The sequence below is a fragment of the Pavona decussata genome, unplaced genomic scaffold (assembly GCF_977016875.1).
Source record: "Pavona decussata unplaced genomic scaffold, jaPavDecu1.1 SCAFFOLD_87, whole genome shotgun sequence".
NCBI lineage: Eukaryota > Metazoa > Cnidaria > Anthozoa > Scleractinia > Agariciidae > Pavona > Pavona decussata.
The window spans coordinates 5,761,289-5,781,357 of NW_028145504.1; the positions used below are offsets into that span (position 1 = coordinate 5,761,289).

The 20,069-nt window shown below is 38.0% G+C and overlaps 3 protein-coding genes across 6 annotated transcripts in view; 1 reads left to right on the forward strand and 2 right to left on the reverse strand.

Annotated features, from left to right (window-relative positions):
- Positions 1–20,069, reverse strand: part of LOC146475009 (V-type proton ATPase subunit E-like) — a 164,751-nt gene that overhangs the window by 124,001 nt on the left and 20,681 nt on the right. The window lies entirely within an intron of this gene.
- On the forward strand, positions 942–11,906 carry LOC146475017 (uncharacterized). 4 transcript variants are annotated; one of them, XM_085116326.1, is made up of 4 exons: positions 942–1,133; positions 6,921–7,046; positions 9,252–9,611; positions 10,691–11,906. In XM_085116326.1, exons 2-4 carry the CDS (start codon positions 6,965–6,967, stop codon positions 11,047–11,049), a joined length of 801 nt encoding a protein of 266 aa, XP_084972452.1. In that variant the 5' UTR covers positions 942–1,133; positions 6,921–6,964; the 3' UTR covers positions 11,050–11,906. The 4 variants fall into 4 exon arrangements, with proteins under 4 accessions (XP_084972452.1, XP_084972450.1, XP_084972453.1 ...); XM_085116324.1 differs by lacking the exon at positions 942–1,133 and adding an exon at positions 3,435–3,709 and having other exon boundaries at positions 6,918–7,046; XM_085116327.1 differs by lacking the exon at positions 942–1,133 and adding an exon at positions 3,435–3,709.
- On the reverse strand, positions 12,967–16,718 carry LOC146475018 (uncharacterized). The gene is made up of 2 exons (XM_085116328.1): positions 16,382–16,718; positions 12,967–14,495 (listed from the first exon to the last, which is right to left on the reverse strand). The coding sequence occupies exons 1-2, from the start codon at positions 16,471–16,473 to the stop codon at positions 14,072–14,074; spliced, it is 516 nt and encodes a 171-aa protein (XP_084972454.1). The 5' UTR covers positions 16,474–16,718; the 3' UTR covers positions 12,967–14,071.

Consider the following 20,069-nt stretch of genomic DNA (forward strand, 5'->3'; position numbering starts at 1 on the left):
TAATACCATGAAACAATACAATTATTAAAGATGATTGAGTGTCTTTTAATTTCGACACGATGGCGCCCATACTGCTTAACAGATCGTTACTACAACATAAATTTCCTCAGTTTTAATATCACTTCGTTTGAACTGCAGTTACCGCGCGCCACACTCCGCGCTCCGCCATTTTGGGACTTGCTAAATTGTTTCATCGTATTTCATTTGACATTCGGAGAACGGGTATTTTTCTAGTAACATAGTCGGTTTCCTTTGATTTCGTAGAACGTTTTCTGAGGTCTCCTACCACGGCCATTAACGACCATTTAAAACGGCCACTCCCACGATCAATTTGCAATTTACTTATTCTTATTTTAGCAAGAGAAATATTCTTTTATTTCTAGTCATTATGTACCAATTTAACTCCATAATTTGCTCTTCGCCTTGGTATTTTTGAAAACAGCTAAATTCTCTTTTCATTCGACATTAGGAGAATTAAAATTGAACTCTGTATTGTGAATTCATCTGATTAATAGGTGTACGCGTCGGCCCTTTAATGAAGCCGCTGGTACATTTACAAATTTACAAATTTAACATTATTTCTTCTTCTTCTTTGCAGTATGCTAATATTAAGAAAAAGAAAAAGGTTCACTTGTTTGTAGAGCATCCAAAAAAGAGATATTCACCGAGTACCTTATGAAAGCGCGATCCGCAAGAGAGTGTCTAGATGTCCACCCATAATTTATTTCTCCCCGAGATTCACGTTTCTAACAATTGTATATAAAGCACTAACGTGTTTTTAATAACCCTCGCAAAATTTACCGTGTTTTGACAGGATTACGAAATGCCCACCAATCAGCGCACCTTCTCTTTTAAGATATTTTTCTTGTTACACAGCGCCATTGGATTATTTATTTGCCGGGCACAATAAGATGTAAAATTTTTAATTTCTGTATTTTCTGAGTGTCGGCGCCGTGCTGTGGCTGACTTAGGAAGTCTTTCAGCGTTTGTTGGCAAAGCTGGCTCCGAGGGCTATTGTTGATGTTCTCACTAAAATTGGCTGCTACCAGATAACAGCATACCTTGCAGAAGTACTGCGACAGTGTTTGGATGGTAGGATCCTCACCGTGACGCTTTCTAAAGCGCTGTGATTTGTAAGTGTAGTCGCGGTTGTCTTTCGCCTTGTTTATGTCATTTATGTCGGCGATAGGCTTTTTCATGGTTGGCTCATTTTAGCACGGATTAGAAACTCTTAATTCGTCTGAGACTAACGTGAACAAACAGGGTTTAGCTCGTGTGATTATGCTTCCTCAGTTTTCAACATATGCAAAGGATTATGGACAGTAAGCCATGGCCGTCTTTTTGCACTTGTACGTTTTACACTGATGAAATATTAGTAATATAGCAAATCAGTAATATTATTAATATTATGAAGTAAACGTTGCTTCCCCCTAATTCGCTCCCACCGGATAATCCGTCGGTACAATTTCTCTCAACGACTTGAGCAATGTATAAGGCTCTTGTAGTGTAACATGTTAACTCTCAACAACGTGAATGAGCCTCTATCATACCGATTGGACAAAGGATTCCCGCTGTCGTGTAACACCGGCCATAGCCGAAATTTTAACATAAATCATTTTTATGTCTAACTAATAAAGTTTCACAGGGTCTTTAATTGTAGATGCTAAAAGTAATTGATCCTCAAAATTTCCCGCCGAAATCATACCCTGGCTCCAATGTGTGGTTCTCTAAATGGCTAAGACAGAAGATTAACGCCGTGGGGCGTCACGGAACTTGAATAATACGCTTTGGGTATGCCAAGGTTAGCCGAACCATTCGTAATTTACACCGTTCGAAGCCTTTTAAGACGCACTTCTACGGTTGTTTGTTCACATTGCTTTAAGAGCGATACAGCTGATCCCCTGGCACAATAGTTTCTGTGCCGGAAATCAGCGTTTTCATGTGTGACTGAGTCAATGTGTGTCTGACATGGTTTTCGCAGTGCCGGTACACTCTATAAGCCATAAGAATGCAACTGCAGGATAGTTGCTTAAGGCGGGGGTACACCTGAAAGCCGAGTTCACGCCTCTTAAAATCGGTTAAATGGATATATCTCGTTCGCGTTTCAAGCAATACAAAAACCCTCCATTTATTACACAAATCAATGTTTTGGGGTGTTTTGTAAATTTTTGGGTGATTTTTAGGTATATTTGGGAGGAGATAGTTTTTCTCAAAAGAGTAGTAAAATTAAGAGAAATAAGAATTATTGAAGATTTAGAGTAGTTTAAAAATTAGAATTTGTGGTTAATAATTAATAGACGGATACCAAGTCAGTCCACTAGCAACCTGGGGTGCTCTTGCGTGGGTATCAACTGTCTTTTAGTGTTCCAAAAATCATTTTCTTTCTTCTATCCATTCTTAAAACCTCTTCAAATTTCACTCGAATTCAGGTAGAGCCCCATCTTAAAGCAAAATGACTGTGTATTTTGGTAAAATAAAATGGAACGAACTGAAGAGAAAGATTTTGCTGTTCTTCTGTGGTCCCGGTTCTCCTGAGCTAGTGAAATTTAAAGTTTTGATTAAAAAAATAATTTGGACGCGTTGACTAAGTTTTCCAGTACGCCTGTACAACTATTTTTGAAACCGTGTTTCTCTATTGAATGGTAGGAGGTAGCATAAACTATTTTCTGTGAATTTCAGTGTATTTCTCGCATGTCCCGACATTGTCGTTTTGAGACTCGAGACATTTTCATATGCTGTTCTTGGAAATTTCATTAGATTTTATTAAAAACCTTGCATGGTACCATGTATGATTATTCTGCCCCCAACATGAGTCGTGGGCGAGCGTAAACAATGTTTTCAAATGTCGCTTGTCGCCAGGAGACATGATTGTTCCCAAATACAATTTCTCCAATTTAATTTTGATTGTAAAAACCACTGAAGACTTTTTGAAAAGAGACACTGCATTTTAACGGATTTAAGCAAATTTCCTCTAAAAACCAAACACTAATGTAGCATTTTGAGCTTTTCTTTGGCGGAGAGTTTAAATACTTGATTCACCTTGAAGTGACAAAAGCTCTGGGGTAGCACTTTCAATTGGGCGGAACTGAGTTGGGCAAACAAGTTTTAAATTAGGCTGACCGGAAGAGGTTTCTTCAGTTGTCTGTCTGTTTAATCCTTTAAACCCTGATATGAAGATGCGTATTATCTTCACTTATTTCGATATATTTTTTATGCTACTAAATGGGAGAATTTCTCAACAAAAAATCAAGACATTTCAACTTAAATGATCATTTTCTTTAGTCTCTCGGCTGCTTGACGAAGTGGTGATACGGTAGGGAGAAAATAGATGCTAGTCACTGTTAAGTAGGGCATCGGATGAATTATGGATCGTCTTTTTACGGTTACGGTTTTACGGTTTGCACGGATGCAATAGGAGACGTCGATTGTCCAAAGTCGGTTCCGGATGGAAAATGCAAAGGTTCTACTCATGAACGACTGCGGGAACGCACCAAGCTTTTGTAGTGCAACACGTCTCCTACAATTTGTCTCCCAACTCAAATGCAAATTCTTTTCTTTTCCTCTGACAGCCGGGGAGTAAAGTCCAGTTATTTGTTTTGGAATAGCCCTTAACTGTAGACTAACCAAACAGAGCGGCATTTTTTATGTGTATCTGCGAAACTGATATTTTTACCAAGATCGCTGATCACCGGCGGCTTCGGAATATCAGGTAAGAAAGCATTGAAAGTTTGAAGTATCACTTCGCTTCAAGACTGGTTCTAAAAAGAAAATTTCCTTAATTAATAAACCCAAGAATTAAGAAAGTAAACACTCATCACATGAAAGCCAGCCGACTGGTAGCCGCAGCCAGCTCAGTGCGGGACGTTGTTCGCATACAATCTTGAAGCAGGATTGCTCAAGTTCCATTTATCATGATGATACTCCTTTGCCGCTCCGTTTAATTTCCTTCGCTACATATCAAGGAAACCAGACAATGTTTGCTTTCTATCAGCCGACACATTGGAGCAGGAACGTCGGTCTCCCAAAGACACCATTTTTGTTCACTAAATCTCCCTCTAAGGTCCTAAACGACGATTTTAGTTATCGAATCCAGTTTTCATTCATGTCGGCAATACTTAGAACACACCAATACCGCGGAACCGGTACCTGTAACTCAGATCTATATTCTCGCCTTCGGCTTCAGCCAGGTATTGTCTGTACTCCCTTTCGTTCCTACCTCCTCCTTTGGCGGATAGAGTTTAGAGATAATCGCATGCGGTTATACAATAAAAATAGACTCTTTTCAAAGTAAAAGTTTCAAAGTTGTTTTTATTAAATTTGGTCCTTATTCCGATACTTTAATCATTAAACGGTATTTCATTGCTGATAGTTACTCTCAAATATTGCGGTTTGAATAACAATAATTTTAGTGTGTAGTTATTCAATTTACTTGTGTTTTATTAAGTGAATTAAGGTGAATTGTGTAATGAAAGTCACCAACAAGAGACACTTTGCCTTCTTAGCTGGACTTCTTGGAACTGTTCAGATTATCCTTAATTGTGCTTTACAAATGACACAGTTGAAACCGTGTTAGTCATATCTTTCAACGTAATAGTTTGTTGTAGACATAATTTTAGTTATGCTGATCAAAAGTTGTTTTCTCCTGGTACCAATTCAATGTGAAGCAAAAGTCTTGTTTTGAAGTGTTTTGAAGTGTTTCCTCGGAAACCGTACCAATGAATAGTTACGCCCAAATTGGTTTTTAAAAAGTAACAATAGGTTGTTTATGCCTTGTCAACATACATTTTCTAAGTTTTTACCTTTAGTCATCTTGTTGCCAGAACATGGCTGGAAATAACTTGCTTATTCGTTTTTGGTAGTTTTTGGTGTAATTCCGCCGTGTTTCGGGTTGAATTTGTACCAGTTAACTTTTACCCTTAATGACTTTTTACTACGGAAATACCTTTTGTACCAGATCTGTTGTACCAACACGTACTGTACTTTTAATTAAAGCTATACGAGGTTGTAAGCGTGGCAAGTTAATTTATGGAAAAAGGCGGAACCAATTAAGATTCGGACAGGAAGGTTGTGTCCTATTTTAAGTTTCCGTTGTAAAGTGTTGTTATGTTATTTCATTTAATGGTTGATTTCTCTTGTATTTAGCCAAAAATGTTCCTTGTAATTTTTATATTGATCTCTTCGCTTTGTTTTGTCCAGATCGTTTGGCGATGACATTGAAAATTGAAGAAGAAAATCATTTCGGTCACTGAAATTTACTCGAAGGAAAATATGTAAATTGTTTTAGTGTGCAAGCGTACTTTCGCTTAAGAACTACTGCGCAAGGCATTACGTTAGCCTAAATTTTGATGAGATTTTGACAGCTGATTGACAGTTCCGGCCAAATCCCGCTTGGACGATAGAAAAGTGATGAGATTAATCTGTTCTTGGCCTTTACATCTAGATCTTGTGAGAAGAAGTTCATTAGTGTGATCAATAAATAATCAAAGGAACTGAAGACGTGGTCGTGCTTCTTGAAGCTTGATAACACGTAGAAATAATAGTACAACACATGGCTCCTCGTGGATGACAGTTGCACTCTGCACCTGAAATGTGCGAAGCCCACTTTTATAGTTTTTAAGGAAATACACACACTCTTGTCCATGACCCAGAGTACAGGTTCAAATCTTGCTTGGCCAGATTCAAATGTTCTACTTGGGACCATTTTACAGACGAAATTAACGTTAACAAATTTAAAAAAGGCGTAAAAAAAGTGGATGAAGATTTATTGACACAGAAGCTCATATTGAATTGTATATATTTTCATTTTAAATATCATTCTTACTAACCATTTTGTGCTTGCACCAGTGATTTCTATCCGCGTTTTTTGTAATTTTTTAATATTCCTAAAAAGTTTAGCTAGGGGACCTTTTATAGGGATAACCTTGCGGTCCTCCTTTTCAAGTATGTATCGTGTATCATGTTTGAATATTTAAAGTATTATTCACCGAAGTGGAGGTGAATAGTGATGGATATCACTTTCACAGACACTGAGGTGAATAGTTGTTTTAGTATGCAGCACACGCTGAATAACTAGCGGACCAAAACATTCCTTTATTTCTGACAGTATACCAACAAGTCCGACAAATGTTGGGGAATTTTAAAATCTCGCGCGCCGCGCGGTAAGCCCGGCGTAAGCGATTTCTTATTGTAGAAAGTTCCATCTCGCCTTCTTGCGAACAAAGAAAAACTTTTAAAGGCACTTGTGTAGTTGCTAAGGTGTCATTCCTTCAATTGTTGTGTTAAACTCGTCTTGTTGTTCAATTGAAACCATGCTGCAAAACATTAGATGTTTCATTGTTTACATTTTAATTAAAGTGCTCCGCAGTTTTCGTAAACAATGCATTGTTTTTTTTCGTTTTACGCCTTAAAATATGAGGTTGGAAAGATTAAACAACTTACCATTTAATGCTGTCAAACCATAATTTGTTGCCTTATTTGTATTTTTTATAACAGCTCCCTCTTTTATCGAAATAATTTACTTTTTAAGTGACCGTGTCGAAACGGGAAGCCGTCTTGTTTCTCTTCGGCTGCTCGGAGGTGAATAGTACTTGGCTAATCACCTCCGAGCTAGCCAATCAGCGTGCGCGAAGAGTACTATTCACTTGTGTGGTGTATACTAATTATTATTACTATTAACTCAACATGTTTTAGTTTAAACCAGTTTTAACAAAACGAAAGTCGCCGAGAAACTGAAAGACTAGATCAGTTACGTCGGTACGCTCTAGCTTGCGCTTTCATAGTCGAAAAACATCAGTAAGCTTGACTAAACAGCTTTTAAACACGTTTCAAGTCTGGTGTGAACGAAACAGAAAACTTTTGATTGTGTTCGTACCTGTTTTCAGTGTGATGTAATGTTTTTTTTTATTTTCCTATCCTAGCAGCAGTGAATTCTCTACAGACCTCCAGTAATCATTTCAGTTGCCTAATGGATTGTCTTTTGAGGACATTCTTCGTTGCGTTCGCGGTAACGCTGCAGTTTATCAGTTCTGGCAGTAATTTTCCTGAACGTAAGTTGAATCTGTCTGTACATTTTTGAACATAAAATAGCGTAAATGTAATTTGTTTGCCCTCGGAAAACCGGAAAACCGGAGAACCCGATCACGCCGGGAATCGAATACGGGCAATATCAAGGACTCGTTCTCAAAAACCCGAATAGTTTTGGCCCGAAATCTATTTTTCAAACCAAGTTTGTGTCAATTGATGATAGTTATTCTTGCAAACTAGTCTTGGAACGTTTTCATTTTTTTAGCTTTCAAAATTATTCAACATCCTATTTCTGGCATTAAGCATTATGCGCACAAACTAGTTTTTCGCCCAGAACCGAAATGTTTTCGGGCGTTCTGAAAAACGCATGGCTGGTGACGTTGTGCATAGCTCCTCAATGTTCAAACAAAAGGTCTACATGGTAATATCCTTGAGTTTTTCTCGTTCATTGGTGTTGCCAATTGGCTTACACCGTCTGCGACCTTGAAAGCTATGGTTTTGTAATGACCCCCTCCCTTTTCTCGCGGACACGCTGTAACTCAAAATGACTGACGATCGGTTGCTCTCTGGAAAAGTCTTTGATAAAGTCGTAAGGACGACTCGTTCTCAGCTTTCTCGGTAGCGCTGATTAAAGGAATAGCTAATTATAGTTGCCTCAGATGACAACTGGGCTAGCTAGCGCGACAATATGCGCTTTGCAGCTGTGAAAGTTTGGAATAATCTAAATGAAATATCTTGCAGTCTTACTGTCAATGCTCAGGAGTTTTCACCTGGTTCTTATTCATTCATTCATTCATTCATTCATTCATTCATTCATTCATTCATTCATTCATTCATTCATTCATTCATTCATTCATTCATTCATTCATTCATTTATTTATTTATTTATTTAGTTATTTATTTATTTATTTATTTATTTATTTATTTAATCAACTGCTTTTTCTGCTTAAGTGCCAACCGACCTCATACTTGTAAATACTGCATGTCTTTACGCAGCTCGATTAGCTTTTAGTTATACTGAGAAAATGTACTTATTTTTGTATTATGGTCGTTTTTTGGAGGCGTAAAAGAGCAAACCTCCGATCTCTATTTACTGAGATCTCTAATCTCTATTTGCTATAGTTGGTCTTTTAAGCCTTTAACTGTTACATATGAAGATTTATACGTGTACATAGAATGTGTATTTTTAATAGCTACACATGGGTTCTTTGAATTCGCTGATCCATCTTGTAGGATAAATAAGAATCGTTCATTTATTCATTTATTCATTCATTCATTCATTCATTCATTCATTCATTCATTCATTCATTCATTCATTCATTCATTCATTCATTCATTCACTCATTCATTCATAATCTTATCTGATGAGCGGCATCTTTGATCAAGTACTGATATGGGAAGAAGAAATTACCCGCTGATCACTATTGGGGAATAAAGGACGGTACCTCCTTATGGTACTGCGCATACGTTCTGCGCTTCTGGGGAAGGTCGGGTTTCTTAAGAACGGTGCTTTTTACAACAAAGACATTTTGCGCGGTTTATGACTATGTCGGAAATGCAATCCAAAACAAAATAAGGGGTAGCTACGCATTTTTTGGAGATAATTAAGCTTCAATTTGAGGGAAAATATCGCACATTGTTCTGTAGTTTACAGCTTTTTCGGATTATTGTTGCCTAATAGGCCATTTCCGAATTGCAGTGAACCTCATTATGAAAGCGAGGCTAAGTGCAAAAACTTTTCATATGAAAATTAGTTTTATTTGCATATGAATGAAAACTAATTTTCATAATAAAAAGCCTCGCTTTCATAATGAGGTTTGCAACAACTCGGAAATGGCCTATTATCTCTGAAAAAGGCGTGGTTACCCCCAATTTTCTTTATGGATTTCAATTCGATTCCAATGGCCCTTGTTAAAAGCTACGTTTCCTGCATAGTCATAAACTGGGCAAAAATACGTTTGCATTAGGAAGCACTGTCCTTAACGGGTTCATACGACAAACAGTGTTGCTGTTAGTATTAACGATGTTCTACTTTATAGCTGAAGACTAACCAATGGTGACATTAGCGGGTCACCCCATTTGATCGTCACAATTTAAGATACGGAAGGACCAAATTTAATGCAATACAAAAGGTATTTAAAACGGATACTTGGATCATAGACAAATTTGAGAATTCTGTCATGGTAAGGTTTTGAAACGTTTTTTTTTTTATATATATATATCTTCAGTGGGAAACCGTGTTGTGGTAAGAACATCAAACAGCGTCTACCGACATGGTGAGGTGACTCAAGAAATAGGACACTCGTTCGTGGTCACACTGGATAACGGAGATCACATTGAGCACAGCTACGACGACAAAACTGCATTTGTGGATGACTTAGCTCCAGCCTGGGCGACCCTAGGGGATCACGTGATTGCATTGTCTCCGAAAGCAAACGAGAGTAAAGAATACCTTATTGGCTTTGTGACACGGGATTTTTGTCAAAGAGAAAATGAACTGTATGAAATCACCTTTGACAACAATCAACGTGGAAACCGCACGCTTAAAGAATTGCGAAAGCTTCCGTTTTTCTCTTCAACTCAACAAGGTAATCTTTTAATTTTTCGTGGAACGAAATGCTGTTACAATGCTATATTCTGTCGGTCATAAAGCAAACAAACAACAAAGCTAGGGAAACTACGTACGTACTCTGTCTGACTGTCTGTCTGCGATAAATCATAAAAGTGATTTATACCTTGTCTGGCTGTCTACGATTGTTTGGTTTTATCAACAGAGTTGGCAAGGTAATTTGACGACCGTAAAGAAATTCGAGGGCTGACGTTTTGATCGTTAGCACTTCGTCAGAGCGAATCAGTTACCTTTCAACTCTGTTGGTAAACCAAACATTCGTTTCCACTCTTCACCAAGGCAGCACCACAGTTTCTTTAGAAACTAACCCCTTGCAAAGCATCTATCTGTTTGTGACTAATTCATAAAAGTGATTCACTCTCTATCTGTCCCGGCATCTGTCTCTATATTTCTGTATCTGATACTCTCTAACACACAGTTTTCTTTGTAACTGTTTAAATAAACTCTCTCTATAGCTACTATCAGTTTTGTCGCTCACTGACTCACTTATCTCGTCTTTCTGTCTCTCTTTCTCTCTTTATCTCTACTATGACGTTGTTTAGGATAGTTTAAACAAGGATCATTCGCATAGAGTTGATACGCTATACAACCGTGCTCGGATTATCAAATAAATTTATCATCATCATCATCATCATCATCATTGTTATTACTTGAAAAAGAGGTTTCTTTATCACGTGGCGAAGTTATGGAATTCTCGCCCAGCCAAATCTTAAAACAGAGCAATTGATCTGTCAATTCCTTCAGACGTTATTAGTAACTTAGACCTTGAACTGTTACAAATGTAATTGAATTGTCATTTTGTGTTATGCATGGTTTCCATTTAAGTAATTGATGAAGTTACGTGTCTAATTTAAAATGTCTCCGTCGGTCTTTCTGTCTCTCTGTCCCTCTGTCTGTCTGTCTGTCTGTCTGTCTGTCTTGCCGTCAACGTCTGTCTCTCTTCTTCCACCGCCTCCCTCCGTTGCCACTTCCATTTACGCATGGTGCGCATTTCGTTAAAAGTTCTTAAACATCATCATAATTTTTCCATTATTTTAGTGGGTGCCCGTGTGTTTGCTCGCTGGACAGACAAGGGTTATTACCGCGGATTTGTGAAAGGAACAAGTTACCGTGGCCAAGTGCTTTATATAGACGTTCAGCTGGACCAATTAGGTTCCGTTTCCCATCAAGCAAGTGACGAAAGAGCCATCGTACTGGATATAATCCCTTTGTATAATCACGTGCATGCTACACAGCGTGTGATTGGTTGTTTTCCCGGGTACACAAGCTACCTACCTGGGTGGGTGGTTAGACGGAACACAGCCTGCTGGGAAGCTGCCTATCATGTCTTGTTTGACATGGGAAAGGAGCGAGATCAAGACTTTCATGAAGTTCGAGTTTTGCCCCCTTACGTATAATTGTTACAATGTTATATTAACTCAATGAAACACGCCTGCAGTGTAGTATGGCTTTTGTATGCAACATGACAAATCTGTTCTTCTTTATCATGGTAATTTTAAATTTTCATGCAAGCCTTGTAACGAAACTTCGTTGATACCGCTATAAAGAGCATATTGGCCATGTTTTAAAGTCTTGTCTTGTAAAATTACGAATTTTATAATTTAACAATTTTACAGACGTAACTTTCCCGTTTTCACACGAATGTCCGTAAAACAAACATTTCGTGAATATAGGGAACTACATCTTCGCTATTTTAAAGACGCACAGAAAGGTTCTAAAATTCAAACCTAGCATACACAATGTTGTTAGTATAGGGAGGAATGTCTCGTTAATATAGCGAACTGCATCTTCGTTATTTTAAAAGACAAGACCTTTTACTAATTTTAAGGTGCTGTTTTCAGGAGTGTCAAAGTTTTTCTTTTAACCTGGCTTATCAAAATTTAAAAGTACGCGATTTAAGTCTATGATGTGCCTAGTGTGAATCTTTAAACAGAAGTTGTTGTTGTTGTTGTTTGTTTGTTTGTTTGTTTGTTTGTTTTTTTTTCCAGTGGCTTATCATCTGAAATATACTCAATTCAAATAGAAGGGGAGAAATGCCTTGAAGCGCGCGTGTTGTTTTGAATACAAACACCACAATTCATTGCAGGCGTATTACATTGAGAGAATATATGTTATGGACGGAGGAGAAACTGGGGATAGTCATTAACGAAACAATGTCAATTAAGACAAGGTGAATAAAGATAGGTAATTGGGTTAAAGAAAAATATATATCGAGAATAGTATCGGACGAATAAAGTTTATTTTCGTTTGAAGTAAAAAGGGAGACCTTTTGTTTTCTGGCTGATTGGTTTAACGACTTTTTTATTTTCTTCCCTGGTTAAAACGTAATCAATTGAGTACCCATAAGTTCTTTAATTATAAAATATATATTTTAATACTTCAGTGGGATACACAGTTACAACGATAAAGTTAATCTGCTACAGTCGAAGACCCTTTTACGACCACCTCCCGCAACCGACCGCTTTTTAAAAATACCAGATTCCCTCTGTTCAGTTCTTTATAGTTCCAACCTCTCCTAAGCAATCAAGGGCGACTGCGACCACAATTAGGGCCGATAGTTTGTAATTTTCTATTGTTTCCCTCCCCGGGTCACGCTGAGGCTGTGACGACGTAAAAGTTACAAACCCGATATGACAACCAATTTTGCTCTTGAATTTTAATTCTTATATCCGATGCTGGCTGTACTGTAACATTTAAAGACAACTCAAAACACAAATTTTTAGTGGAGCTTTTGGTTAAGTTGTATCAGTTTTTGAATTATGAAAATTAGATTTATTTAACTTTAAAATTATTCGGTATATTTTTCAAGGGCTTGAGTTATATAAAGCGCGCATAAACATATCTAAATTTATTAAAAACTAGATCATTGTTAATAATGCAACTCCAGGCATTTGATTGGCTTAGCGGCCATGGTATATGAGGCATTACACCATGCCCGAGAAATAGCGACCATTAAGTTGTCTTCTGGTTGTTCTTGAAATGCGAAATCAGAAAGATCTAGCATTGTTCTTGATTGTTTTTAATAAAACAATTATTCCACTCTGGCTTGTTGGATATGAGATGATTATAGCCAACTCGTCGCTACATGTCTAGTTGGCTATCTATCATCTCATATTCAACGCGCCCTCGGGGAATAATTAGGGACTTTACGCAAACACGACGCCGACGGCAAGCGAAGTGACACTTCGCTTGTATTTTATTACCCCTGAAGAAGGCTTATGCAAGTAGCCGAAACATTGGGACATTAAGGTCTTTTAATACCTTTCAACCAGTGTAACATTTTTATATTCATTATGCAACCACCTGGTTACAAATCAGTTTTTTAATACTAAATAATAATAATATGTATTAACTTTATTAAAAATGACCAACTCTTAACACAACCCTATGCGCTCCTAAAAATTATGAACATTTTCAGCAAATATAAAATTCTCGTGTTCAAATTCTCGTGATATTAGGATAAACATGTTCAACGTGAAGCTTTAAAATATTTATAAAAAGAAGGAAAAAATATATTCAATCTGCGTTGAAAAACAAAGAAAATATTTGCTTCTGATATATAACATACACTGAAATGTGAAAATTCCAAAACCCCTATTAATCCTATATGTGAAGAATGTTACACGTACTAATCGTTACTTATCGATTTCAAAGTCGGTGTCTGTAATGTTCAGCGGTGCTCTTCGCGTACAACGTGAGCCTCTCAAGCATAGGAAAGCAGACCTTAGGCCGGAGAGCGAATGACACTTTTATTTTTTGCCGCCCTGAGCTTAAACTTCGTCACAAGTTAAGTCGACTGCTTGTGGCTTTGAAAGAAACCAACGAGCGGACTAAGTCGACTGAATCCTAATTAATCGACTAAATTGCGAATCTCAAAATGTGTCAGCTTGGTTAAGAGCTAACAAATTGTCAATCAATGTTAGCAGAACCAAGCTAATAATTTTCAGGCCAACGCAAAGAAGCTTACCTTATATAATCCCGTTAATTATAGATAACAACGTTGTTGAGCTAGTAGAGAGCACCAAATTTTTAGAAATCTATATTGGTCAACAGGGAAAAACACATATAGAGTGTTTTCACATGACGTCACGGCGGCCATGTTGGTGTCCCAAAACAAAGAAATGACGGCCAGGTTGGTGTCCCAAACTAAACCTCTGGGAATTGACATTTTTATGCAAATACTTTCTTTTGTTTTAGTAAACCAATATGGCCGGTAGCCACGTAAATGAAAACGCTCTATAAATGTTGTTCGTAAGAAAATTGCATATTTTAAAGTCTATTGGGTTGATATGTAAAGCTAGTTTTTATCTGCATCACGTGTTCACTTTTCCTTTTGTTGTTTACCCTTTGAGAAAAAAGCCTAAGCCTCCAACTTTACTATTTTCCAAGTATAAAGTATATGTTGTTTGTATAATTCATCTACAGTACCAAACCAACATTCCTGATCTTTCTTGCTCTGTTTCTATGGTTTTCAAATCCTTTTACGTCTTCTTGCAGCTTGTCAATTTCACTCTGTAGTTCGCGACTTTCCCTTGCCAGGTTGCGAAGGTCACGTACGATTTTCAGCAAGCCTAGTCTTTGAAGAATGACCGCTGCCTTGTTATCTCGAAGGCGTTTTGTTTTGTTTTGATAACTGTGACGACTTCCATGACAATTGCAACAATGATGATGATGATGCTGTTGCTCGTCAAAGTTGATCGCAAGATCTTCATACGTCAAGATGGCGGCATTAGGTGGTATTAACTCTTGACAACATGAAGGGCTTTCCTGTTTTTCTACGTCCTTAGCATCTGTACTTGAATAAGCTGGTTCTTGCATTAACAGATTCTCCTGAACGAAATCTCTGTTGAAGTTATTTTAATGAACACATTAGAGTCTCGTATTTCACTTGACCCAAAGACAGACAGTCTATTTCTTAAATAGCTGCCAATGCCAATCTCCATCTTTCTTCCGCGATGGAAGAGACAACCGAAAGGATTAGGAAAGTTTATTGGAAAGTAACAAAAAATTATCTGTAGTTGAGCTTAAGTCTCCGTTTTCATCTCGGCGAAAACGAAGCAAAATGTTTTCATCCACACTAGCGTTTTCGTATCGTTTTAACCTATCCACACTAAAATGCTCGAAAACGATGAAAATGACTGAGATCTGGGATTGCGCATGTGTTAACATCACAAGACCATCCGCCATCTTGGATAGATGCTCCGATTTGGACTGGAGCCGATGACGTGTGACGCTTTTTACGTCATCGTTTTCAAAAGTCTCGGTTTTCACCTGTCCACACTAGAAAAGAAGCGTTTGCAAAACGATGCGTTTTCAAAAGTCTTCACTTTTGCAACCGTTTTCGGTCGGGCCTTTTAGTTTGGACGTACTAAAAGCATAAAAAAGTATGCGTTTTCAAACAAAAACGCATCAGTGTGGATGGAGCCTAAATATGCTTATTTCAAGAAAATAGAAACAAAGTGTAGTTTAAGGAGAAAATAAAAACTGAAATCGTAGCGTTTGCGGGCAAGCGTTCCCTCTCTCTGTCTCTCTCTCCTCCTTTCCCCCCTCCTTTTTTTTTTTTTTCTTTTTTTTTTTTTTCCGCTCTTGACCGCAATTTGCCTAACTTCAAACCGGGAAAAATGCCCAAAAAACCCACGGCTGAAACACTTGCTACACAAGTGTTATGTACAGGCCAAAGATAAATTTAGTTAGCAAAATTCACAGAAACGTAAAAACTGCTCACACAATACTGAAATAATAAAGAGTGCGGATTAAGTTCTTATCAATAACCTCTTGACAAACAAAATTTCTAATTCGACACAACGGAATTTCGATGTACAGATTAAGTCTATTCTGTACACAACGCCGGCAGTTGTGCAAAGTATTGAGAAAGAACCCATTGAAAAAATTGAGCGTTTTAGGAAACGGCGTTTCACTGATTTCTCGAATTTGCTAGCTTTTGTTGGTCAGTTTACGAAAATGCTAGGCGACCTTATTCGCATCAGTCTTAAACGACATATGTGCCCCTTCCAAAACAAAGGAAATTTATTCCTAAAAGGAAGAAATTATTTTATGCAACTTGCTTCGTTGGTTAATGTTCTACTAACGAGGGTTGGATTATATACGGGGCTTCATTGTAAGGCATACTAAACACAATGCTTGCCAGGTTGTAGGTTTCTTTTTCGCCAGCTTCACTGCTTAAGGACTGGAGAGCCAGTTTGATTTCCCGCCCTGTTCCCTCCCACACTAAATGAGTTGTTAAGCTATTGTCTCTGAGGCGGGTTTACCCTAAATTTTGCTGAAAAGAGGGTTTTCTAGATTTTCAGTGAAAATTGGTCAAGTTCTTATTGAAATGAACGGCCACTCTGGCGGCCAAAATATGCCAGCTGACTCGTGTCATGTTTTTTCAACAAACAGAGCTTAACTACGTCAATGCACATTTATCCGAGTGTCGATTAGTTAAGAGAGCGAGAAGCATCAGTAAAAGGAATTACATGTAGTTGCCAAGAGTTACGAAATTTTGAACTGCCATTTTGGCGATGAAAACTGTAGATTTTCCAAACGACTAAATCCGAATTTCTGAGGCGATTTAATAAGGCCATCAGAACAGATATCCACCTAATGGCCCTTTTTAGTGCACGTGTCATAGTTTCCCTTCATCGACGGAGTTGTGGTCGAGTTTGATAACAGATTAAAGAAAAGCAAAGAAAAGATGACAAAATTAAATAGACAGAAATTAAAGGTTACCTTAATAAATTTGCACTGCCGAGTGCAAACGGAACTGGCATTTTGTTTTGTGGGCATTCTTGGGGAGCCTTCTTCGTGACGATTTTGTCCATCTTCGGTTGCAATCATTTGTTCGGCAAAGATTTCGCATGAATAGCATGAATGATTAACTGCAACGCGATTTAGGCTGGCGAAAACGTGACATCGTTCAAAGGGAGCGTGACACCGGTTGAATAAAGCGTGACATTGTTGATAAAGTTGAAGAAAATAGATTGAATAAAGCGTGACAAGGTTGAATAAAACGTGGCATTGTCTCGTGTTCGTTTTATACATGTGAGTGAAGTAACGTTTTGCGTGCTGTAGATCGATATAGATCTGAGCCAAAGCACGAAAATACAATACTAGTATGTGAATGCAAATTTGCCATTTTACTGACATCAAAAATGTTATTCCGCACACTGCAGGTACACAATATCAAACATAGTTCGCGATGTTGTTTCGTAAAACAAGACAATCCTATTTCCCCGCTGTGAAGGGTATGGTTTTTAGCGAGTTTACTCTCGAATAGGGTATAGAAATCAGAGAGTTGTGGTCTAGAAAAGGGTATCATTTTCTGTGAAACTTATCAGTTGCTTGAAGAAGTTTAGTCTGAGAAAGTTTCCCGGTAAATGACGTTTAAAAATAGAAAAAGGTCTAGGATAGGGTAGCAATTTTCGGTGTTTACTCTAGAATAGGGCTGCAAAATAAAGGTTAACATGGTCTAGTATAGGTTAAGGTTCTCAGAGTCCCAGCGGCACATCCCCAGTTAAAAATTATGGGAGTACCCCACCCCCCCCCCCCCCGCCTACTTCATACCAATTCAGACCTGTCCTCTAAACTTCGTATTCATCTTCAGACCCTTTTCCGAGAATTCAGATCCCTTTTTTGTAAAATCCATAGCCGTTTTCAGACTTTCAGGCCAAAATGGTTATAATCTATACTCTATTTCTGACCAAAAAGGCTAAAAGACGATTCTTTTTGACACCGCACATACCCTGTCCGTCTCATTAAAAAAAATCTAGTAAAGCGTTTTGACTGACAATGTTGAAACGTGATTATTCACTCCGCACCGATTTCCCTCGAGTGTTAATTGTTATGTAAGTATCAGTGTTGCATAACAAGATGCTCATTCGCACGTGGAAAACGTGAACAGATGAGAGTTGCTATTGTAGTTCGTGTACGTAGAGGCTCGCTGTAAATCCACAGGTACCCCAAGCTCTATTTGCGTGTGTATTGTAACGAGTTGAGCGTCTCCGCGACCATTGCGTAACGGCGAAATAATAAGGATTTGTATGGGAAAAAACGATTCCTACTTGAATTTAAAATACCAATGAATTTTTAATAAAAATAAACCCTACCTGAACTCCCTTGTCTGTTGTTATTTCTCCTATTTGGTTTTTGGAGCGATTTAGCGTGATTCCAGTGAGGTTTAGTTCCATTGCAATACAGAGAGAAGAGCAATGGAACTATATATGGAGAGAGAGAAAAGCAATGGAACTAAAACTCACTGAATTGAAGTAGGAATCGTTTTTTTCCCATACAAATCCTTATATTTTTGCCGTTACGCAATGGTCGTCGTGACGCTCAAATTACGATACTCACGCAAAGGTCATGGCCTATATCTCTCATAGAGCTTGGGTCCCTGTGGTAAATAGTCTACAGTCGAACCTGTATTAAGCGGTCACCCTCGGGGAATGGCTAAGTGACCGCTTAATACAGGTTGACCGCTTAATACAGGCTGTACAGAATGCATCACTTACTTGATTAAGAAAGTTCGGCGATAAAATCGTATGGCAAAGGAGAGCATGGTATTGAAATGGTATTGAAACATTAACGCCACGATTGTGCAGCTCAGTAAGAAACTCAATTGCCTGGCACGCTATTTTACAAAGTGACCGTTTAAAACAGGTCAAGACAATAGAAATCAGCTTGTTGGGACTTAGTTTTGGGTGACCGCGACCGCTTAATAGAGGTGACCGTTTAATGCAGGTCAGGATTACAGTAATTAAGGGAAGTAATTTTTGGGACTTTGACAACTGACCGCTTAATGACCCTTAAGGTGGGGCTCTACCTGAATTTGAGTGAAATTTGAAGAGTTTTAAGAATGGATAGAAGAAAGAAAATGATTTTTGGAACACTAACAGACAGTCGACAACCACGCAAGAGCACCCCAGGTTGCTAGTGGACTAACTTGGTATCCGTCTATTAATTATTAACTACAAATTCTAATTTTAAAACTTCACTAAATCTTCAACATTCCTTATTTCTTTTAATTTTACCAATCCTTCAAGAAAAATTATTTCCTTCCAAATATACCTAAAAATCACCCAAAAATTCATAAAACACCCCAAATCATTAATTTGTGCTATGAATGGAGGGTTTTTGTATTGCTTGAAATGCAAACAAGATATTTTCATTTGACCGATTTTAAGCGGCGTGAAAATGGCTTTTAGGTGAACCCCCACCTTAATAGAGGGTGACCGCTTAATACGGTGCCGCTTAATACAGGTTCGACTGTAATTAAAAACACAACAACAACAAGGTGAACAAGCGAGTGGAAGCAACACTCAGAATTATATTTATTTATCATATTCATTTCGGCAAAGTAGTGCCTACATGACCTACACTAAGTAGTATTAGTTACAAAGGAAAAACGTATTCTTCTTCCTTCTGCGATCTCGTCATGGATAATACTTTACAAAAACTCTCACGCATTGTGCGTGAGTCTCACGCCTGCGGACTAAAGACATCGATCTCACGCATCAAGGACGATTTCTCACGCCTGACTCACAAATCTGGACGAGTTGTTCTAAAAAACTTCATTTCATTTCAGATTTGTTATGTATCATTTCTTTGCTCTTCATAACAATCGCAAAAGCTTTCAAACGTCTACAATCCGTTTGAATCGTAAGTGTTTACAGTCAACCCAGGTCACGCGTGAACAGTATTTCCAAGAATGAAATGAACATTCGAATTTCTCTTTGTAATGTCCGACGTGTGAATGGAATGTTGGACATTTCTCTGGAAATCGTTCCGAGAAAGACGCATTAACTGAAAAAAAGATTCAAAATACTTAGGAAGCAATTGTTATTCTTGAAATATTCAATTTTGCAATGTAAAGAAATATTCATAGCTTTATACCGTCAATAAGCTAGGGAAATTTATACGGGAACTCTGAAATCTCGTTGGCGATTTTCAAAACTGACATGTAAATTTCAAAACTCCGTTCAAATTTCAAAAATATCGTTCACGCGTGACCTGGGTTGACTGTAAAAGTCGTCGGAATATCTTCGGACATTTTTGGCATCATTCGGAAGTCTTCAGAAAATCATCGGAAATCTTCGGAAGTGGCTCGGACGTTTTCGGAAATCCCGGTCAAGACGCGACAAAAATCTCACGTGTTTGACTCAGAAAAAGTTGGCAGGTATAAATGGCTAAACAACCAACATTGTTTGATGTTGATTGCTTTCAATTGCTGCGGGTTGAAATATCAAACTTGAACCAAATCTCGTAGGTAAGAACTCAGAACTGAGAACTGCTTGACGTTGTTCGGGTCTTACAGTCAGTTCACGTCACGCGTGACCATTATTTCCGAGAATGAAATGAACATTCGAATTTCTCTTTGTAATGTCCGGCATTTGAATGGAATGTTAACTGAACGCAATAACAT